Below are 21,296 nucleotides of genomic sequence, written 5' to 3' on the forward strand. Positions count from 1 at the left end.
GAGGGGTCTGCCTAATCAACAGACACACCAAATTGTTAATTACATTTTAGGATCTTGCAAATTGATAGTAGAATCCAGTTCACACATACCAATATTAATACATTTTAAAATCTGTAGCAATTGATAGTAGAATCCAGTTCACACATACCTGTTTGAAGAAATAAGTCAGAATGTTAGTCCAGATACTCAGAATGCATCCATGATTAAAGATATAGAAAGAAAACATGCAGGGATTATAACTCCAAGATTAACTCTGCTACACACTTAAATGTTACACTTTGATGTTACACTTTGATGTTACACAGCCAATTTACAATTCAACGCCATTTTTAATCAGTTGTAATACTGTCGCGGCCGAGTTTATTCTTACCTTTACCCGGTCTCGGCCGCGACAGATACCGGGCGCGCGCCGAGGTGTCCCGGGCGCGCGCCGGAGCCTCGGAGGATCGGTCCTCCAATCGGGGCTTCCCCCTCCCCTCTCCGGGTCCGCCGGGTCTCCCGGAGCCCCCCACCGCCATCCCCCACATTACAGCAACCCAGGGCTCCCTCGGGGAGTCCTGGGCACGCGCGCCATGCGCGCACGCTCCCAATGAAGCGTGACCGCGCATCGATGACGCGCGGCACGCCGAGGGAAAAAAACAACGAAACCGGAACACCACGCGGCTTGCGGCTCGAGCTGACATAGAATAAAGTGTGCCGCTACTGTACACTGAGCATCTTTTGATTTCTATACCTGGTTTTATCACACGTCCCCAGCAGTGCAAGATCTTTGTAGCACTTTCCTGTTTGGCAACAAATGATAACAATGTTCCCAACAGTTTCTGCTGCAAACTAACTATAGATAACGTTACCTTGGTAATATAAGAATACATTGTAGCTGCTGAGTTACAATGACTGAAGGATTGATTTTTAAACTGAAAGGCAGCCATTTAGTGAACCCTGGGAAGCAGAATCTTTGATCGATCACAGGAGAACGAATCAAATCGGCAGCTTTGGTAATTAGTTTTGAATAAACATAAATTAAGCGTGGCCAATATTAATACAAACATTTTTTTTAAATGTTTAAAATGCTTGGATTGCCGCAAAGATGCAGACAAGTATTGTGGTAGTGACTATTATTATCGTTTATTTGTCAAGCTCCAACATATTCCGTAGTGTGGTACAATAGATGGAAGGGAAGTAAACATAATTATGCCCCTTTACAAAGCATTAGTAAGACCACACCTTGAATATGGAGTACAATTTTGGGCAACAATCCTAAGAAAAGACATTATGGAACTAGAGAGAGTGCAGAGAAGAGCCACCAAATTAATAAAGGGGATGGACAATCTAACTTATGAGGAGAGGCTAGCTAAATTAGATTTATTTACATTATAAAAGAGGCGTCTAAGAGGGGATATGATAACTATATACACATATTCGGGGACAATAGAAGGAGCTTTCAAAAGAACTATTCATCCCACGGGCAATACAAAGGACTCGGGGCTATCCCTTAAGGTTGGAGGAAAGGAGATTTCACCAGCAACAAAGAAAAAGGGTCCTTTACAGTCAGCGCATGTACTTCCAAATGGTATCCAAATACAGGGTAATCCCCAGAAAAATACACCCAAAAAAACCCACAAACACAAAGTCCAGTGTGACTACAACTATTACAAGTAATCAAATAGAATGAAAGGATGGGTACACCCTAATGGTAGGGTGATGGTGGGTGAGTAAATAAACAAATCTACGAGTACACACATGGCCATGTGTGAGCTGGTTCACATCAGGTAAGTCTTTTAGTCAGTGCTACGCAGCTTCCTCCTGTTTAGTCAGCTAGTATAATCAGACACTGTAGTGGGGAGGGATAGGCATCACTCCCGTAGTCCCAATTGAGAGCATAGGCAAAGGTATACAGGGATATACCAAATAAGTAAACATGGGAAGGATGTTGATCCAGGGATTAATCTGATTGCCAATTCTTGAAGTCAGGAAGGAATGTATTTTCCCCCTAAATGGGGTTTTTTGTTTGCCTTCCTCTGGATCAATAAGTATAGATATAGGATAAAGTATCTGTTGTCTAAATTTAGCATAGGTTGAACTTGATGGACGTACGTCTTTTTTCAACCTTATCTATGTAAAATAGGGGTACAGACGAGATCATTACATAAACAGACTAACATACAAACAGATACAAAGAGGTAATGAGGGCCCTGCTCCTGAGAGCTTACAATCTAGATGGCATTAGGGACAATGTTGAAACCAAAGGTAAAGTGGCTGCTCATTGTGGGATGGAGTATGCATCAGGTTGGATATGGTCTAGCTGCTCCCATTCAGGTTTGAGAGTGGGGTTGTTAGGGGGCATTACATAGTGAGAAGATTGGTCCAGCTGCATAGCTGGGGTTGCAGAGGGGAGTTGGATGCCAGATCTGTTTCCTTGGAAAGGGGGAGTTTTCAAATGTCTAAAAGCTGGGGGAGAGTCTGCTGGTGCGTGGCAGGGAATTCCAGAGAGAGAGAGGGGGCCACATGGGAGAAGTCTTGTAGGCTTCAGTGAGATGAGGTAATAAGGCAGGAGAGGAGGCAAATTTTGTGGGCAGAATGTAGTGGGCAATAAGAGATATATTTGGGGATGAGGGCAGCATTGTACATCAGAACTTGCGTTTTACATTTAATTCTAGAAGATATTGGAAGCCAGAGTAAGGATTTGCGTAGTGAAGAAGCAGAAGTGGAGCAGTGAGTGAGGTAGGCCAGTCTGGCAGCAGCATTATGGATGGATTGGAGATGGGACAGGCAGACAAGAGGGATGCCAAATAGAAGGTTGTAGTAGTCAAGGCGGGACAAAATGAGTGAGTGAATTAGGATTTTAGTGGCATCACAAGTGAGAAAAGTGTGAATCTTGGTAAATGAGCACCCTGTGGACATGTCCCTTTTAGATTCCTATCCAGTTTATTACTTGATTCCCTAGACCTTTTGCTTGTACAGCTATACCTGGAAGGAGGTAGAATCAGTGGACCGGTTTAGAGACCACTATTTCATTCTTTTGGACTCCAGTTTCAGCCGAGCTCTTGGAGCCAAGGACCATTGATCGTCTAACCCTAGAAATTGGCTACTTGGAAGTATCTTACCCAAAAAAGAATGCTCGACTTTGGACAACTTAATGTCTCTTTACCACATGAAATCCCCTGTAGACAGAATTACACTTTTAGGTCTGTGATACCAACAAGAAAGATGCCTTGGGCCAGAATATATGTTAATTTATATGGGAGGGTGTTCATGCATTATTAATGTAAGTGCTACAAGACTTCATTAGTGCGACACAATTATCACATTGGAGAGAGTTTACATAACGATCTTCCCAGCGTATAAAATGAGGGTGTGTGGGTGATGGAAACATGTTGTTTATCACTCCTAGTACTGTATGTATTCTGAAAGCCAGGGTCATATGTAGGATGATTTAGCCCAGATAGTGTCAACTCTGCCCTCTTTTCCAAGCACAACAAGTCTGTTTCTTTTCTTTACTTTATTTGTGGAAAGCAGGTAAAAAACAGGTACTTGTGTAGAGATGTAGGTGTTGGGATAATGTCTCTCTGTGGGTGCTTGGTAGTTAAAGGCAGGTGAAAAAGATAATCCTACCAGTACAGGAGTTTACAGCAGAGTGCACACTCATCCAGAGGTTATGGTGGAAAAGGAAGTGAGGGGCAAGGGTCACACTAAAGGTTCAGTGAGACTGCACTAACTGTCAGCAAAAGACAGGGGGGGGGGAATGGGAAAGCCCATAGCTGGGAGGACTGGAGATGTTGCCAGAGCAACCAGGGGTATGACAGACTGGAAGGAAAAAGGGCTACATAATGTATCCATTCCATCTGCACTGGGAGTGAACTGCAAGGAAAGTGACATCCTAGTGCAGCTAGCAGGGGGAACTGCCAAGGGAAGGGGGGCTGAAACAGAGAAGGCAGACATGGGTATTTCTGTTCCATGACACTCCCCGTCTGGTATCTGGAGATACCACTATTCTAGGTATATGTGGAACATATGTGCAATATAACATAACATAGCAAACTTAATGTCCACATAACGATGGGATACCGGCCGGTACCACCAGCTTGACGTCCTTTGCCATCTCGGTAAGGTAGGTGGATGCACAGCTCTAGGCTAGCTTGATGCCCCACAATGTCTCTCAGAGTCCATAGAACTGGTAGTCAGTTCTTCCTTGTGATAGTCCGATTTGGGCATTAGGAGGATAGTCTCTGTAATAGGTCTTAAAAAGGTTTTAACGATCCCAATCTCGGTCACCCGAACTTCCACCTTGCGGACCCTTTCGTCTTCGCTTGGGATGGTTTTGATTATAATTCCCATGGGCCATTAATTTCTTGTCACCTGTTTGTCTTTCAACAGAACCACATCTCCTACTTGGATATCTGGTTTAAACGTTTGCCATTTATGGCGTTCTTGGAGTGTCACCAGATACTCGCGTCTCCAGCGATCCCAAAATGTGTCGGCCAAGCGCTGCAACTGTCTCCACTGTCGTTTGCACATATCCTTAGAGTTGAAACCTTCGACTGGGGTGGGGATGTTCCCTACTTTCTGGGTTAGCAGCATTGCTGGTGTCAAAATACTTGGCGATTCTGGATCTGTTGACACTGGAATCAAAGGCCTAGCATTGATTATCGCTGATATTTCAGCCATGAATGTGGTTAACACTTCGTGAGTGAGTCGAGTCAGGTCGGTTTTTAGCATCATAGAGTCCAAGATACGCCGGACTACCCTGATCATGCGTTCCCATGCTCCGCCCATGTGAGAGGAGTGAGGAGGGTTGAATGTCCACGTACACTCTTGGTCACGCAGGTATCTTTGGATACTGTTGTCTCTATTATCTTTAGTGTTTATTTGTAATTCCTTACATGCTCCAACGAAATTGGTGCCACAATCGGAGCGTATTTGTTTAACTGGTCCTCTGACTGCAAAGAATCTTCTGAGGGCATTTATGAAGCATCCATAGATTCTATAATCTCGATGTGCATAGCTCGCGTACTCATGCAGGTGAAGAGTACCGCCCATCGTTTGCTGTTTGCTAGTCCACCTCTAGTTCTGCGTGAGATGACCATCCTGGGCCCAAATACATCGAGTCCTACATAGGTAAAGGGGGGTTCTGTATTAAGTCTGTCGATAGGTAAATCAGCCATCCTTTGGTCTTGACTTTTGCCTCGCAGCATTCGGCACCTAACACATTTGTGGAGATTACTGGCCACGCACCTTTTCATGCCAACGACCCAAATGCCCGCCGCCCTAATAGCGCCTTCGGTGAAGTGTCGTCCCTGATGCATGATTTGTTCGTGGTAGTAGCGCACCAACAAGGTAGCGATGTGATGCCGGCCAGGGATGATAAGTGGATTGCTTTCCTCCCTGCTCAGTTGGGACTTATTGAGGCGGCCTCCTACTCTCATGAGGCCGTCATTGTCGATGATGGGATTCAACTTCCAAAGTGGGCTGTTTTTGGGAACACTCTTCCCTCCGCGAATGCAATTGAACTCTTCCGCATACGTTTCTCTCTGAACATGACTGAGAACAGTTTCCTTAGCCCTTGTGATTTCCTCTACGGTGTGCAGCTCTTTGCAGATGTGCCAGCCGTGGCAGCCGGTAGTTTTACCATCTGGTGTCTGGCGGAAGGCGGAGGCTATATGCCTGAAATGGGCTACTGCTCGCAGAAGGGCTCTCCACCTTGAGAAGCGATGGAATCGATGTGATCCGAATGCGTTTTTGTGCAATACATTGGTGAGTAACACGGATACTTGTGGGGGCCTTATCTCCGTATCCTTCTCGGGATCCACGAGTTCAAAGTCGCCAACTGGGGTTGGTGGCGTTTCCGCGGGCTGCGCAAGAAACGTTGGTCCTGTGAGCCACGACGTGTTCTGCAGTTGAGATGCGGGTACTGATCTGGTGGCGTGATCTGCGGGATTTTGATCTGTGGGCACGTGGTGCCATTGTTCTGGTTGGGTTGTACGCCCTAGGTCATCAGAGTATTTTCCTGTCACAAGTGCATCTCCATAGTTCCTTTTGGTCTCAAGCTTCTCGTGGACCTGGAAGTGGTTCGGACAGGGTTTGAAGTGGGATGTACGACCATTTGTTCATAGGGCGTCTACGTTGTCGGGTCCTCGTATCCTGTCTATGCATACTTCTCCCACTACCACCCATCCTAGATCGAGCCTTTGAGCGCTTGGGCTGTTATGGTCCCCGTTTCGCTGTTCACGGATCTTGTGTACTCTCATGATGTCCCTGCCAAGTAGCAGCATGATCTGGGTGCCTTCGTCTAGTGGTGGGATACGATCGGCAATAGCTTTAGATGGGGATGGTGTCGCGCCACGTCTGGTGTGGGGATCTCACTCCTATCTTCTGCCATGTGATTGCACTCGATGTGTGGGAAGGGGCATGTTCACTTTGCAATCTATTGAGCATATGGTGTAGCCATTCACTCTTCTCCCTGTAGTCTCCATTCGCCCTGCGCACGTTCTGAGAGTGTAAGGAGAAGCACTGTCTTGTATGTTGAACATGTCAAAGAATTCTGACCTGACCAGCGATCGGTTGCTCTGGTCGTCGATGATTGCATACATCCTTTTAGCTCTTTGGGGTTGTCCCTCTGGGTGCACTGCTACCAGACATATTTTAGAGCAAGATCTACCGTCGTTTCCTTCTCCACATACCTCTGTGCATTTGGACGCTACCGACGTCGTGGGGGGTGTATCTCCCACTTCTTCCTCCCCGCCCTGCTTTGTCGAAAGGTTGGGGGCTTCGCTTGATTTGGGCTTCATAGCTTCCGGGTGTAAAGCGGCTATGTGCCTGTCGCTATCGCACTCTGTGCATTTCATAGCTTCTTTGCAGTCCTTGAATAAATGAGTTGTGGAAGCACAACATTTGAAACAAGCTCCCCATTCCCTGAGTAAGTTCTTTCGCTCCTCTATGGGTTTCATTCTAAATCCGATACACTTGTTAAGCAGATGCGGCCTTTTGTGAATAGAGCATTCTTTGTTGAGGTCCCTTGGTTTCTTGTCCCTGTCAGCCGCCAGGCCGGGACTCGTGTGGGTCATAGGGGGCACGTCCGTCCTGTGGACCGAGATGGGTGTTCTGGAGTCCTTGTATCTCGCTGCTGACCTTTCGGTCCTCGGGTGACTGGCGCTGGATGTGGTCTGCGCCCCTAAGATGAAGCTGGGGTCGTTCCTCGTCCTTGCTGCTTCTCGAATGAAGCTCAAGAAAACTGAGAATGGGGGGTAGACGACTTGCTTCTCCCTTTTGTATTTGGAACCTTGTGAAATCCATCTTTCTTGGAGGTTGAAGGGTAGCTTCTCCAGGATGGGTCTCACTCCACGAGCTGAGTCTAGGACGTTGAGACCTATTAAGGAATGGTCTTTCCTTGCGAACTCCAGTTCTTGCAGCAGGTCCCCGAGCTCTCGTAACTTCGAGTAGTCTTTAGTTGTGATCTTGGGGAAGCTGTCGACTCTTTTGAAGAGCGAATCCACGACTGCTTCGGGGCCTTTTCTAGCCTTTCCCACACTAGGTCAAGACCTACTTGGGGTTGGTGCACGTTTGCCGCCCGAAGTCTCTTCGCGTGCTCCCTGGATTCGTTCCCCAGGAACTTGAATAGCAGGTTGAGCTCTTCCCTTGCTGAGAAGTCCAAGCTGTGGATTGCGTCTTTGAACGTGAACTTCCACGTCCGGTAGTTCTCAGGGCGGTCGTCGAAGCTGATGAGCCCTGCTTGCACAAGGTCATGCCGGATCATGTTCTTGGCTATGTCGGTCAGGCCTGAGGCATCGGCGTGTTTGTCCCGTTCTGAGGTAGTTGCTGGGAGGGTCCGTGCGGTCGCCTCTTCCTTGGCGTGGACGCGTGATGACTGCTGGTCGGTGTGAGGGGCTGTGTTTTCCCATGTGTGTGTACCTGGATGGAGAGCCCGTTGTAGTGCATCCGTGTGCGCGCTGGCGTGTGGATCACTGTTGCGGCTGTGGCTATCCCAGGCAGCATGTACCATTGACGGAGCAGTGTCTTCTCCTCGTGGACCTAGCAAGTCTTCGGTGTCTGTAGAGTCACTCCCTCCGTGTTGAGATGGTGCGCTGGCATTTACACTGAAGAGGCTCCTTACGTAGTCTTCAGTGCGTTGGGCTGGATCCTCTGAGGCTATCCGTCTGTACGGTTGCTCCCCGCCATCCTGTTGCGCGGCTGCTTCTAGGACTTCGGCTTGGGCTATGGCGGCAGCGGCTTCCTTCTCTTGATTAAGTGCCTCTAGTTCCGCATCAAATTCGGCTTTCCTACGCGCAGTGGCTGCGGCAGTAGCGGCCGTGGCGGCGGTAGCAGTGGCGGCGGTAGCAGTGGCGGCGTTAGCGGCAGCAATGGCGGCGTTAGCGGCAGCAGTGGCGGTGGCAGTGGCATTAGCAGCGGCTGTCTGTTCTTCCTCTTCTATGCGCGCTCTTCCTGCTCTTATGGCTGCCTCTCTGCGACTATATTCGGCCCTGGCACGTGCAGCCTCTGCGGTGGCTCGCGCCTTGGTAGCGTTGGTGCTTGCGCTGGACGCATTAAATTGCGCTGATCTTGCTGACCTTGATGAGTGCCTGGATGTGTTTGAGCGCTGCGATGCGGTCTCCAGGAGGAGCTCTTTTCTCTCACTTTGGGCGTCTGCGATGGCGGTTCGCACGCGGCTGTCACGTGTCAAGTCAATGTCATGCTGTAAGTCCCTTTCATGCAGGCTTTCGCCGGTATTAGCCCTGGCCAGGTAAGTGACGTATGCCTCCGACAGCCCTTGGTAGCATAAGTGGTCTATCTTTAATTGAGTTATTGCCTGCTCGAGCTGTTGTACAGAATTGCCAGCGGCGGCGACATTGCGTATCCCAAGTATGGTAGTGTTCCAGGCCAACTCTAATTTAGCGCGATGCGCTTCAATGTCAGTCTCATATTTTTCACGAGCCTTTTGTGCAAGTGTGACTGTCCGTTTGGGCCTTGCGCCTGCCTGCGCCTGTTGCAGTTGCGCGGCGGTCTCTGTGTCTGAGAGATCGCTTTCCTGCGTGATGTCTGGTGAGGCTCTGAGTTCTGCCATGCTGTAGGTGTGTGTAGGCCTTTAGCCAGTGCGTGTGGCGTGCGGTCTTTTACCTGTGTCAGCGGTGCGCGGTTCAGCTAATGAGGGCGAACCGCGCACGTGACGTCACAGGCACGCGCCCCCCCCCCCCCTGCGCGTACAACTACACAGGACACAAATCATCCCTGCTAATAAAAAAAAAGAAGGAGGGGGACCGACAGACTCGCTGACTGGTCACGCACACACACACACACACACACACACACACACACACACACACACACACACACACACACACACACACACGTGTAAGAGGCGCAGCTTTGGATGCGAGTGCCGGTAGAGGGGGTAGGGGGGGAGGAGAGGCTGGCGATCAGAGCAGGAGGCTGCCTGCCTCCCCCAATGCCCGCCCTGGGGCCAGCTAGCCACGACCGCCACTGCCCTGGTCCCCTCCTGCCACACACGGGCAACCAGGGGTAAGGGTGCACCGGGAGGGAAGGGAGCGCACACACCCCTGGCGGGCGCACCTACCGCCCAGGGCAGCCAGACCCGGGGCAGAGGGGGGATAACGCACCACGAGCAGCCACCATGAGAGCTCTGTCCCCCCCAGACAGCGAGACACACACAACTTACAGCAGGAGATGAGAAGGGAGTGGCTGCTTCTCCTCCTGCTGGGGATCGGGAGCGCACGCTTCATTGGTTCGCATATGAATATGCGTACCAATGAATGAGGAAACAGACAGGAAACAGAGCATTACATGGCCCTGTATCAATCAATTTTCGCCGATCAATCACAGGCAAACGGATTGATCGGCAGCTTTGCTAATCACTGGGTAAGTTAGGATTGCTTAGATGCAGATATTGGAGTTGGGGGAGGGGGGGGGGGGGGTAAGCCAGCAAGAACTGCAGCTTTAATATTGGTCCTTGCAATGCATTGTTGAACCTCTAGCACTCCATGTGTATGAAGATGCAATCCCATGTAGCTGGTCGAACACCAACCTTTTGTAAAGGAAGTAAGAATCTAATTGGTTACATAATAATAATAATAATAATAATAATAAATATGTTTGTTCGAAAAATGTATTACAAATTGCATTTCTGCTGAGCCTCTGAATGGAGATGTGAGTCAATCAAGTGTTTTCTTACCTTTATCAGAGAGGGCTTTGTCTGCTTAAACTCTTGGCGAACACACTGACAGACAATAGGGAGCAACCAGAGGAAATCAGACCCCTCCAAAGTCCCCACTCACTTTAAAAAAAAAAAGTGTAATTTGTTTTTAAATTGTATTATTATTTTATTGTAAAGTAATCAATGACTCAGATGTGACCCCCTAAACATCACTGCTATTAATACACTTAGGTCTGTGGAAGGACTGACCCTTTCATATCCCTCACTCCTAGGAGAAAAGTGAACTGATGACAGTAGCATGTTTAATCCTTTGCGGTCAGAGGGACCGGCTATACATTAAATTATAGAATTACTATCCATTTTTGTGAAAGTTAGTGAGTTTTATAAATATACCCATAAAAATCAAATTAATAAAAAGTGTGCATATTCTTGCCCTTTGCGAAGCAACGGATAGCATTAAAACAAACTTCATGGTTTTTTTCTTCTTAAGATATTCAAAAAAAATTTTGTGAGAGGAGAGTTGTATTATATGTCTTTATTTATATTGCGCCAAAAGTGTACTCAGCGCTTCACAAAGAATACAGTACAGGGAATTATAATAAATACAATAAGAGCAGCAAAATCAGACACTAGGAAAGGAAATCCCTGCCCCGGAGAGCTTACAATCTAAGAGGTTTGATGGGGAACTTACAGAGACAGCAGGTGAGGGAGTAAGTGCTGTAGATGGCAGTGCTTGGCCACAGTGGGTGGTAGGAGTGACTGTGGGTGTGGGACAGTATCCATGAGTGCAGGCTGTTGGGATGCTTGATTTGTGGGGCAAGTTTTAAGGTTAGTCAGTATTAAAATGAGAGGGTTAACACACTTTACAGGGAAAGAGATGGCAGGGAGGCGTGGGTGAGATCAGGTGTGTATGTCTGGCTTCAGGCTTAGGGGAGATCCCTAGCAACAGGAAGGAGTAGATAGAGGGTGTGAATAGAGGATTTGTGTGGGTGTTTTTTTATTGAGGGGTAAATACGTTTTGGGAGAGGTGTATAAATAATTGTGCAGTGGGGAAGTTGGAGAGAACAGAGACATTCACAAAGGAGTGAAGAAACAGTAAAAAGAAACAGCAATAGGGAGGCACAGTGAGATGCAGCAGGAGAGACTTCCCAGGTTCTGGGGGATAGGAAGAGTACAATTTATCAGAGCAAGTCTAGTTCTCATAGTTGCAAAGTTGTTGTTGTGCAGAGTCCAGATCTTCCTCTAATCTTCACCTCCAAAATTAACTCCACAGACACTTTTAAATGTGACACTTAAGATGGGACTCACAGCCTAGATGGATGTCTTAAATACTGAAAACACAGCCATTTGACTAACAATTAAGGTTGGAGTTTGCCTAATCAACTCTCACAGACATACTGATTAGATTTAAAATTCTGTAACAATTTATGGTAAAATTCAGCTGAGACACATACAAATTAATACATTTTAAATTATGTGTGTGTGTGTACATGTAACCCATGTCCCCCCCCCCCCCCCTCGGTCACAGATTGGACCTCTAGGGTGTAGTGAGGGTTGGCTACATGCATGTTGGTGGTGCATACCTGTGAGGAACAGGAGGGCCGGAGTCTCCCGCGGTGGTATAGGGGATAACATGGACAGGCTTCTGGGGTATATGCCTCCATCTTCTTAGCAGTCTTGGTGCAACCTCTCCATCTCTGGCGAGCCTTAATGAATAAGGTGAAACCCTCCCAGAGAAGCCCTGGTCCCAGGGCGAGAGATTTCAATCTCACACACAGTCTTAGATAAAAGCAGCAATTTCTTTATTCTGTACAGCAGATCAGCAGCAGCACACAGCAGCAGGGTACAGGCTTCTCCTCCTTCCTCCAGAAGAACACCCTCAGGATGGGCTGTCTGGAGCTGCAGTACTCCACACCTTCCACCCCAAGGTATAGGCCCTCAGGGTGAGGCTAACTCTCCCCTCACCCTCTGCAGAGTGAGGGGCATTGGTCCACTGCACTATGCTACTATCAGCTCTACTCAAGGTGGCTGAATCGCTCCTTACTGGCATGCTCCAAGCTCAGGCTCTGCTTCAGCACTCACTAAGTTCTCTCCCACTCTCTCTGCTCCCAGGACAGAACAGAACTAACTCGTCACTTACAGGAACAGCCCACTAAATAGAGACAGCCCTGCCCCTCATGATGTCAGCCGGCCCCTCCCCTGTGTCTCTGGCCAGCACACAGAGTCAGGTGCCTACCTCCACCAATCCTGGCAGGGCTTGAAGCTGGGGAAACCCATAATAGCTACTGGCGGCCTGCCCTTAACAGGACTTACACCAGTAGGAGAAAGATATATAGCCCCCATTTCTTACCGGGGCTACATATATATATATATATATATATTAGCTGATATACCCGTCGTTGCCCGGGCATGGAAGGGCAGGGGGCATGGAGTGGAAGGGTGGGGGGGGGGGCCAAGGGGCGTGGAAGGGCGGGGGGGGCCAAGGGGCAGAGAGGGGGGGGGGCAAGGGGCAGAGAGGGGGGGGGCCAAGGGGCAGGGAGGGGGGCGGGGAGGGGGGGCAAGGGGCAGGGAGGGGAGGGGGGGCAAGGGGCAGGGAGGGGGGGCAAGGGGCAGGGAGGGGAGGGGGGGCAAGGGGCAGGGAGGGGAGGGGGGGCAAGGGGCAGGGAGGGGAGGGGGGCAAGGGGCAGGGAGGGGGGGCAAGGGGCAGGGAGGGGAGGGGGGGCAAGGGGCAGGGAGGGGAGGGAGGGGGAGCAGGGAGGGGGGGCAAGGGGCAGGGAGGGGAGGGAGGGGGGGCGGGGAGGGAGGGGGAGCAGGGAGGGGGGGCAAGGGGCAGGGAGGGAGGGAGGGGAGGGAGGGCAAGGGGCATGGAGGGAGGGGAGGGAGGGCAGGGGGGGCAAGGGGGAGGGCAGAGGGGGAGGGCAGGGGGGGCAAGGGGGAGGGCAGGGGGGGGCAAGGGGGAGGGCAGGGGGGAGCATGGGGGAGGGAGGGCAGGGGGAGCAAGGGGCAGGGGGGGAGGGAGGGCAGGGGGAGCAAGGGGCAGGGAGGGAGGGGAGGGCAGGGAGGGGGGGCAAGGGGGAGGGCAGGGAGGGGGGGCAAGGGGCAGGGAGGGAGGGGGGGCAAGGGGCAGGGAGGGGAGGGAGGGGGGCAAGGGGCGGGGAGGGAGGGGGGGCAAGGGGCGGGGAGGGAGGGGGGGCAAGGGGCGGGGAGGGAGGGGGGGCAAGGGGCGGGGAGGGAGGGGGGGCAAGGGGCGGGGAGGGAGGGGGGGCAAGGGGCGGGGAGGGAGGGGGGGCAAGGGGCAGGGAGGGGAGGGAGGGGGGGAAGGGGCAGGGAGGGGAGGGGAGGGGAAGGGAGGGGAGGGGGGGAAGGGAGGGGGGGCGAGGAGGGGGGAGGGGGGCAAGGGGTGGGGAGGGGGGGCAAGGGGTGGGGAGGGAGGGGGTGCAAGGGGTGGGGAGGGAGGAGGGCAGGGAGGGGGGGCAAGGGGCAGGGAGGGAAGGGAGGGGGGCAAGGGGCAGGGAGGGAAGGGAGGGGGGGCAAGGGGAGGGAGGGGAGGGGGGGCAAGGGGAGGGGGGGCAAGGGGAGGGAGGGCAGGGAGGGGAAAGGGAGGGGAGGGGGGGCAAAGGGCAGGGAGGGAGGGGAGGGGAGGGAGGGGAGGGGAGGGAGGGGGGGCAGGGAGGGGCAGGGGGCAGGGAGGGGAGGGGGGCAAGGGGCAGGGAGGGAGGGGAGGGGGGGGCAAGGGGCATGGAGGGAGGGGAGGGAGGGCAAGGGGCATGGAGAGAGGGCAGGGAGGGAGGGGAGGGAGGGCAAGGGGCAGGGAGGGAGGGCGGGGGGGAAGGGGGAAGGCAGGGGGGGCAATGGGGAGGGCAGGGAGGGCAAGGGGGAGGGAGGGAGGGCAGGGAGGGGGGGCAAGGGGCAGGGAGGAGAGGGGGGCAAGGGGCTGGGAGGGGCTGGGAGGGGATGGGAGGGGGGGCAAGGGGCAGGGAGAGGGGGGCAAGGGGCAGGGAGGGGGGGCAAGGGGCAGGGAGGGGCGGCAAGGGGCAGGGAGGGGGGCAAGGGGCAGGGAAGGGAGGGCGGGCAAGGGGCAGGGAGGGGAGGGGGGGGCAAGGGGCAGGGAGGGGAGGAGGGGCAAGGGGCAGGGAGGGGAGGAGGGGCAAGGGGCAGGGAGGGGAGAAGGGGCAGGGAGGGGGAGTCAGGGACCCATTCCCCTGCGTTTCCTCAGCTTGCACCCGGCCACACCCCTCTTCCTCCGGGTACCGGCCGTCCTCCTCCCGGGTGTGGGAGGTGAGCGCGCCGGGTGTGAGATCGCCGGGTGTGGGAGGTGAGAGCACCGGGTGTGAGAGCGCTGGGTGTGAGAGCGCCGGGTGTGAGAGCGCCGGGTGTGGGAGGTGAGAGCGCCGGGTGTGGGAGCGCCGGGTGTGAGAGCGCCAGGTTTGGGAGGTGAGAGCGCCGGGTGTGAGAGTGCCGGGTGTGAGAGCGCCGGGTGTGGGAGGTGAGAGTGCCGGGTGTGGGAGGTGAGAGCGCCGGGTGTGAGAGCGCTGGGTGTGGGAGGTGAGAGCGCCGGGTGTGAGAGTGCCGGGTGTGAGAGCGCCGGGTGTGGGAGGTGAGAGTGCCGGGTGTGGGAGGTGAGAGCGCCGGGTGTGAGAGCGCTGGGTGTGGGAGGTGAGGGTGCCGGGGGAAGTGAGAGCGCCGGGTGTGGGAGGTGAGAGTGCCGGGTGTGGGAGGTGAGAGTGCCGGGTGTGGGAGGTGAGAGTGCCGGGTGTGGGAGGTGAGAGTGCCGGGTGTGGGAGGTGAGAGCGCCGGGTGTGGGAGCGCCGGGTGTGAGAGCGCCAGGTTTGGGAGGTGAGAGCGCCGGGTGTGAGAGTGCCAGGTGTGAGAGCGCCGGGTGTGGGAGGTGAGAGTGCCGGGTGTGGGAGGTGAGAGCGCCGGGTGTGAGAGCGCTGGGTGTGGGAGGTGAGAGCGCCGGGGGAAGTGAGAGCGCCGGGTGTGGGAGGTGAGAGCGCCGGGTGTGGGAGGTGAGAGTGCCGGGTGTGGGAGGTGAGAGTGCCGGGTGTGGGAGGTGAGAGTGCCGGGTGTGGGAGGTGAGAGCGCCGGGTGTGGGAGGTGAGAGTGCCGGGTGTGGGAGGTGAGAGCGCCGGGTGTGGAAGGTGAGAGCGCCGGGTGTGGGAGGTGAGAGTGCCGGGTGTGGGAGGTGAGAGCGCCGGGTGTGGGAGGTGAGAGCGCCGGGTGTGGGAGGTGAGGTGTAGGCGGCGGGGAGGCGTGGGTTTGCGGTGTGGGGGGCACAGGGGTGTGTTTGAGACACTGTTAGAGCACACCTGCCAATGAGAGGTGTGCGAGGGCGGGTGGGCCAAGGGAGGCGGAGTGACGGGCCAAAGCAATTGCCGCTAGGGACACAGGGCAGACAGACATACAGTGGTTTGAGAAATATATAGTAAGATATATATAGTGTGTGTATGTGTAATGGGAGCACATGCTCAGCACCTTCATGTTGGGCACCAATCCCTTGCGGATCCTCCAGCAGTTCTTGTGGATCTTGTCCAGGAACTGTAACTCGTCATTGTAGCTGCGGGCCATGGCGCTGCCGGTGTGCCACCTGTGTGCCGGTGTGCTGACAGCTCCGCCACACACATTACTCATTACTAATCCCTTCGGCTTCAACATGTTCAGGTGCATAGGTGCCCAATTCGATCACAGGGATCTTGTTCCCACCATTTAGCTGGATAACAGGGCAGGGTTCCATTTCTATAGCACAATCCCAGTAGCAGCACTGAAAGGGGTGCTGCCTGTTATATAGGGCAGGGGGTGGGTCCCTATAAGAAGGGGGAGTGATCCACGTTTCCCATGTTGTGAAATATGTGCCTGCCCTTTTAAATATCGACATATACCTAAACAAATTGGTTGTGATATCATGCTCAGCTAGTCTATAAACTGTGACATTTACAGAACAATAAGAAGACGAAGAGAAACACCGCCCCAATGCATGCATGTAAAGGTATATATGTGCAAGGAAAAATCAAGCGCAAATAATATCACAACAAATCAAAGGTAACACAGATGATATACTATCCTTAATGAGTGCAGCTCCTGACGTAGAATTCAAACCAAATTCAATCAGCAAACGAAGGAGAAAAAGGTGCACAAATCACATCAGGACATGTAAGAGAGAGTAAAAACACCAAATAGTGCAATATTGTCTACTTCAGCAAATTAGCTTCAATGCTGGAAGTTCTATAAAATTTGCATACGTGTTTAACGTGAAATCAGAGCGTTGTGGTTATTCAAAGTTACCAACTTATGTCTCCAGACAGGTACTCCAGATCCACATAGAGAGGGGGAAATTCCATATACAAAAAGAGGGGAAAAGCAAAATAGTATAGTACTGTTTTTAATGTTAAAAACACAAAGTATTCCACTTACATAAGTACCTTTGTTTGAGAGCATTCAGACCACACTGGGTCACAGGGTCAGACAAAATATTCACAGCACACAGCATCCGCTCCACGGCCGTCACAGCAGGTACTGGGCTGATTAAAGTTGTCCTCCACTCCAGATGTCATCAACAAGGGCTCCTTTAGTGGTCACTGATATCACCCAACACGTGTTTCCACTGTAAAGTCTTCCTCAGGGGCTAATTAGTGGATTACAGTGGAAACGTTGCAACAATGCCTGTGGCCTGCGTGAGCGGGCGGGCGCGCCTGCTCGACGCTCAGCTGCTTGCCGAGCGAGCAAATTTGAATTTGCCGCTCGCAAGCGCCGTCACGTGAGCAGTTCGCCCAATGAGGGCGAACCAGCTCCGTAACGTAGAGGCCACGCCCCCACACGCGTGCGCACCTAGCCGGCCAGGAAAAGCACGGCCGAGCAGGGCACAGGGCTGGAGTGCCAGCGCGCCTCTACCCACCCTGGACGAGGCCTAAGCCCGCGTTCATAGTATGAGCGACTAAAACAAAATGCTGTAAGGCAATGCGCACGGCCATAGAGGGCGCTGGCACGTGAGCGACGAGGCGGACGATAGTTTGCGAGACAATTTTGTTTGATTTTGTCGCACGTCGCCCTCATTGGCTGAACCGCGCACGTGACATCACACCCTCACCACGCCTCCCCGTCACGCAATCCTGCAGGCCACGGACCGCTTCTAGAACAGACGCGCGTGATGTCATGCGTGTGCCTGTACTATACCCGAGGCCTAAGGGATGCAGCGTGAGACATAATAGTGCTGAACTATGAATATAGGATATAGGAAGTATGCAGTATACGGCATAGGAAGGCTGTGTTATAGCTGTATGCATTTGTCTCTAAACTAGGAGCATATAAACAGGTTTAAATCATTCAAGATGACTGTGACTTAAAAGGGGCAGATCAACAGGTCATTTCTTTTTCATCGATCAGTTCTAACCCTGTTTTAAATGCAGCACAAATTAACCGGTTTGCTGCGTTTCCGATCCATCTGGTAGCGAAAGGGTTAAATTGGTTTAGAAGAGCAGTTGTCCTAAACTTTTCCAATGTGTTTTTAACATGAACTGGATGATGGATTGGCAGCCCCTATACTGTACTGTATGTGCTCTAGCTATTGTGCAGTATGTTGCAGATATTGAAAAGGTACATTGCATAATTTATCAAAATAAGACACTGGCGCCACCTAGTGGTAAATAGAAGGTATCACACAATAGTTTGGAACCCATACATTCGGGATGGAATAATTAGGTGCATGTTTCTGGGGGGGGGGGGGGGGCGGGGGAGAGTTAGTGGAGCGAGGGAGAGTGAGAGGAGCGAGGAAGGGGGAGGGAGAGTGAGAGGAGCGAGGAAGGGGGAGGGAGAGTGAGAGGAGCGAGGGGGGAGAGTAAGAGGAGCGACGGGGGAAGAGTGGGAGGAGCGAGAGGGGGAAGAGTGAGAGGAGCGGGAGGGTGGAGAATGAGAGGAGCGGGAGGGAGGAGAATGAGAGGAGCGGGAGGGGGGAGAATGAGAGGAGCGGGAGGGAGGGGGGAGAATGAAATGAGCGGGGGGGGGGAGAATGAGATGAGCGGGGGGAGAATGAGAGGAGCGGGGGGGGAGAATGAGAGGAGCGGGGGGGGAGAATGAGAGGAGCGGGGGGGAGAATGAGAGGAGCGGGGGGGAGAATGAGAGGAGCGGGGGGGAGAATGAGAGGAGCGGGGGGGGGAGAATGAGAGGAGCGGGGGGGGGGAGAATGAGAGGAGCGGGAGGGGGGAGAATGAGAGGAGCGGGAGGGGAGAGAATGAGAGGAATGGGAGGGAGGGGAGAGGAGCGGGAGGGAGGGAAGAGAATGAGAGGCGCGAGGGGGAGGGGAGAGGAGCGGGAGGGAGGGGAGAGGAGCGGGAGGGAGGGGGGAGAATGAGAGGAGCGGGAGGGAGGGGGGAGAATGAGAGGAGCGGGAGGGAGGGGGGAGAATGAGAGGAGCGACGGGGGAGAGTAAGAGGAGCGAAGGGGGAAGAGTGGGAGGAGCGAGAGAGGGAAGGGGGAAGAGTGAGAGGAGCGGGAGGGGGGAGAATGAGAGGAGCAGGAGGGGAGAGAATGAGAGGAATGGGAGGGAGGGGAGAGGAATGGGAGGGAGGGGAGAGGAGCGGGAGGGAGGGAAGAGAATGAGAGGAGCGAGCGGGAGGGGAGAGGAGCGGGAGGGAGGGGAGAGGAGCGGGAGGGAGGGGAGAGGAGCGGGAGGGAGGGGGGAGAATGAGAGGAGCGGGAGGGGGGAGATTGAGAGGAGCGGGAGGGAGGGGGGAAAATGAGAGGAGCGGGAGGGAGGGGGGAAAATGAGAGGAGCGGTGGGGAGAATGAGAGGAGCGGGGGGGAGAATGAGAGGAGCGGGGGGGAGAATGAGAAGAGCGGGAGGGAGAAGAGAGAGGAGCGAGGGAAGGGAGGAGAGTGAGAGAAGCGAGGGAAGGGAGGAGAGTGAGAGGAGCATGGGGGGAAGAGAAAGGAGCGAGGGGGAAGAGAGAGGAGTGAGGGGGGAAGAGAGAGAGGAGCGAGGGGGGAAGAGAGTGAGGAGTGAGGGGGAAGATAGAGAGGAGCGAGGGGGGGAAGAGAGTGAGGAGCGAGGGGGAAGATAGAGAGGAGCGAGGGGGGAGTGAGAGGAGCGAGGGGGGAGAGTGCGAGTGGGGAGAGTGAGAGCAGCTAGGGGGGAGAGGAGCGAGGGGGGAGGGGGAGAGCGAGAGGAGCGAGGGGGGAGGAGTGAGGGGTAGGAGAGTGAGAGGAGCGAGGGGGGGAGAGTGAGAGGAGCGAGGGGGGGAGAGTGAGAGGAGCGAGGGGGGAGAGTGAGAGGTGCGATGAGGGGAGAGTAAGAGAAGCGGGGGGAGAGTGAGAGAAGCGGGGAGAGTGAGGAGCGAAGGGGGGAGAGTGAGGAGCGAGGGGGGAGAGTGAGGAGCGAAGGGGTGATAGTGAGAGGCGTGAGGGGGAGAGTGAGAGGAGCGGGGGGGAGAGTGAGAGGTGCATGGAGGGGAGAGTGAGAGGAGCAAGGGGGAGAGTGAGAAGAGCGAGGGGGGAGAGTGAGAGGAGCGGGACGAGGGAGAATGAGAGGAGCAGGAGGGGGGAGAATGAGAGGAGCGGGAGGGAGGAGAGAGAGGAGCGAGAGAGGGAGGAGAGTGAGAGGGGGAGGGAGGAGAGTGAGAGGTGCGGGAGGGAGGAGAGAGAGGAGCGAGAGGGGGAGGGAGTAGAGTGAGAGGGGGAGGGAGGAGAGTGAGAGGAGTGAGGGAAGGGAGGAGAGTGAGAGTAGCAAGAGAAGGGAGGAGAGTGAGAGGAGCGAGGGAAAGGAGGAGAGTGAGAGGAGCATTGGGGGGAAGAGAGAGGAGTGAGGGGGGAAGAGAGAGAGGAGCGAGGGGGGGAGAGAGAGAGGAGCGAGGGGGGGGAGAGAGAGAGGAGCGAGGGGGGGAAGAGAGAGAGGAGCGAGGGGGGGAGAGAGTGAGGAGCGAGGGGGAAGATAGAGAGGAGCGAGGGGGGGAGAGAGTGAGGAGCGAGGGGGAAGATAGAGAGGAGCGAGGGGGAGTGAGAGGAGCGAGTGCGAGTGGGGAGAGTGAGAGGAGTGAGGGGGAGGGGAGCGAGGGGGGTGGGGGGGGAAAGTGAAAGGAGTGAGGGGGAGAGCGAGAGGAGCGAGGGGGGAGAGCGAGAGGAGCGAGGGGGGGAGAGCGAGGGGGGAGAGCGAGAGGAGCGAGGGAGGGAGAGCGAGAGGAGCGAGGGGGGAGAGCGAGAGGAGCGAGGGGGGTAGAGCGAGGGGCATACTGAGATAACAGAGCTATTCAGCAGCTGGGTTATCTTACTAGCAGAGCTTCTACCCTGCGTGCTAAGGTTATGAGTTTGGATACAGCAGGGCCTGACAAGCTGGACAGGGATAGGACCAATAGCAGACCAGGAGTGGAGTAGTTGCAGAACCAGATCTGGACAGGAGCAGAAATAATACCAGAGTAAAACCGGAGTAGGTGTAAGACCGAATCTGTTGAGGTGAATAACCAATACTGGAGCAGGATTATATCAAAACATGAGCAGGACTAATACCAGAGCAGGATTATGTAAAGACAGGAGCAGGATTAATATGAGTAGAAACCATGAGTAGAAACAGCTTTGACCATCTGCAGGTATTAGCAAGAGCTCAGAAATATACTGAGACAACAGAGTTATCCAGCATCTGGTTTAGCTCACGACCAGAGCTGCTACCCTGCGCCAAGGTTGTGAGTCTGGATACCGCAGGGCCTGACAAACTGGACAGGGACAGAAATAATAGCAGAGCAGGACTGGACTATGTGCAGAACCAGATCTGGACAGGAGCGGAAATAATACCAGAGCAGGACTGGAGCAGGTGTAAGACCGAATCTGTACAGGTAAATAATGGGCAATGCCGGAGCAGGATTATATCAACACAGGAGCAGGATAAATACCGGAGCAAGTGCCGGGCCTGAAACTCGCCCCCCCCCCAGGCCCATACTTAACCCACCCAGACTTAATCCCCCTCAGGCCTGTATTTAATCCCCCACCAGGCCTGTATTTAATCCCCCCCCCCCCCAGGCCTGTACTTAAACCCCTGCCCCAGGCTCATTTTGTTGAAAATATTAAAATAAACAGATTGCATTGTAATGTTTTTTTTCAGTATTCCAATAACAAGAAAACATTTAAGTAAAAGTTGCGACCTAATATGGCCAGG

General features: G+C 53.7%; 1 protein-coding gene across 1 annotated transcript in view; it reads right to left on the minus strand.

Moving 5' to 3' along the window:
- Positions 1–15,730, minus strand: part of LOC142494762 (dihydrodiol dehydrogenase 3-like) — a 79,946-nt gene extending 64,216 nt beyond the window's left edge. Inside the window, exon 1 of the mRNA XM_075599201.1 lies at positions 15,638–15,730. Coding sequence (XP_075455316.1) covers positions 15,638–15,730 — 93 coding nt within the window. The remainder of the gene's footprint in view (positions 1–15,637) is intronic.
- Between the last annotated feature and the right edge of the window lie 5,566 nt (positions 15,731–21,296).

This window comes from Ascaphus truei, chromosome 5, assembly GCF_040206685.1.
Source record: "Ascaphus truei isolate aAscTru1 chromosome 5, aAscTru1.hap1, whole genome shotgun sequence".
NCBI lineage: Eukaryota > Metazoa > Chordata > Amphibia > Anura > Ascaphidae > Ascaphus > Ascaphus truei.